General features: G+C 43.9%; 1 protein-coding gene across 1 annotated transcript in view; it reads left to right on the top strand.

Annotated features, from left to right (window-relative positions):
* The window catches only part of LOC107562114 (protein phosphatase 1 regulatory subunit 15B-like), a 2,818-nt gene extending 976 nt beyond the window's left edge, over positions 1-1,842 (top strand). Inside the window, exons 2-3 of the mRNA XM_016246680.1 lie at positions 4-913; positions 1,238-1,842. Of these exons, the coding sequence (XP_016102166.1) occupies positions 4-913; positions 1,238-1,450 (1,123 nt within the window). The 3' untranslated portion in view covers positions 1,451-1,842. The remainder of the gene's footprint in view (positions 1-3; positions 914-1,237) is intronic.
* The last annotated feature ends 14 nt before the right edge of the window (positions 1,843-1,856 follow it).

The raw sequence follows: 1,856 nt of genomic DNA, 5'->3' as shown, positions 1-1,856 counted from the left end.
GAGTTCCCACTCCAGAGCTGTCCTGTCCAGTCTGGTCGGCGATGAACTCTGTTGCTCCTTAGTGGACGACCTTGTGTCCCACGCAACAGAGTGTCTCAATGACACTGAAGATCTCTATATTGGAGATCACTCCATGTGGAAACATGGATACGACTGGACCATATTAGGAGGATCCGAGAGGAAATGCGCAGAGAACACCTGCACGTTTACTGCACATGTGTCCGGGTTTTCTGCAAAGGAGTTTGTAAAGCATCAGAAGCCCATCGGTGATCCAGATTCATGTAGTTCATCTACAGAGGATGTTCAAGCTCCATGTCAAGTGCAGTCAGTCGGTCAGTTCTCAGACAGTGAGTTCAGCTGGGGAAGCACAGACAGCTCTTGTTTTGAAGGAGAACGGGAGGAGAATGACAAACTCTGGGACCTTCTAACCAGCTCAACGGATCCATATCACCCTCTACACTTCAAGGCATGTTTGTCCAGTGCGGTTCCTGAAAAAAGCAAAACACAGGTGGTTTCGAAGGCTGAAAGTCCCACTGTATCACATTCCACTGTGTCTACAGGCTCCGATTCTTCCAAACCAGGTTCTGAAGATGACGAAGAAGAGGCCTTATGGAGGTCCCTCTCTCAGAATGATGACCCATATCATCCACTGAATTTCAGAGCCCCTCTTCAAAGCTCACCAGCTACACCAATACCTTCAAAACATGATTCGCCCAGTGACAACACACAAAATAAAACCGATAGACTCTTAAAATCTTCAAGGCGCTCAAAGCCGCTGTTACCACCAAGTAAAGTTGCTCGCCATTGCTGCCACAAATTACCCGTTGAGACATTATCAGTGATGCCATGGGGAAGACATGTTGGTCTGACTGCTGTTCAGGGCAACCAGAGGAAATGTCCCACTTTTAAGAAGGTAATTATCAGTAGGTGCGGTCACTGTTATTCAGCGAATTTTTGCTATTGGGAATTTCGATTTCTCCATATAGAATTTGCCACAGGTTCAAGTTGGTCCCGCAGACTCGCCACACTGACCGTCAGAAAGCTGCTTGGTTTGAAAGTGATTTTTGCATGAGCTGTGCTTTATACATCGCAACACTATTGACAATAGACCATAGACCTTTTTGCCTGCAAATTTTTGCCAAAGATTCGCTAATCTGACCGCACCTTTACAGCGCTTTAGACGGCATGTCAGCTGACAGTCATTGCTTGATAACAGCATATTGCTTATGTTTTCCAGGTGAAATTTTCTCGCATCGTACAAGTCCACAAGATGCAAGCTTGGTCCTTTGCTTTTCAAGCATCTCGTAAGGGACCATGGGAGGAGTTTGCACGGGACAGAGACCGTTTCCGAAAGAGAATCAGTGAAACTGAGAAGGCCATTGGTTACTGTTTTAGTTTGTCACACAGGGAAAAGCTGTGGGCCTTTAAGGACAGCGTACAGAAGAAGTAACCAGCCCTTGATCTGCAAAAAGTGGTTTCCGATTGTAATTATTGATCTTATAGTTCCCTGGCCAGCCTCTAGACTGATATATTGACTTAAATTGACATTTATACCTCACTGCTGTGTCCCAACACACATTGTACCTTGACCGCTACTGAATGTTACTACTGATTTATTTGCTATGCCTGACAGATTCTTCAGTGTGACTGATCTCACACACATTTATTTTTAACACAAATTGTTGATATGTTGGAGTACTAGACTAGTGTTTTTTTTATTTAAAGAGATAGTTCACCCAAAAATGAATATTCTGCCAACTTTTACCCTCATGCCATTCCACACCTGCATGACATTCTTATTTCTTTATGTGAAACACAAAAAAAGACTTTTTGAAAAATGACATGGCCTTTTTTTT

This window comes from Sinocyclocheilus grahami, unplaced genomic scaffold (genome assembly GCF_001515645.1).
Source record: "Sinocyclocheilus grahami isolate Dianchi unplaced genomic scaffold, SAMN03320097.WGS_v1.1 scaffold808.1, whole genome shotgun sequence".
NCBI lineage: Eukaryota > Metazoa > Chordata > Actinopteri > Cypriniformes > Cyprinidae > Sinocyclocheilus > Sinocyclocheilus grahami.
This window is presented reverse-complemented; position numbering and strand designations above follow the sequence as displayed.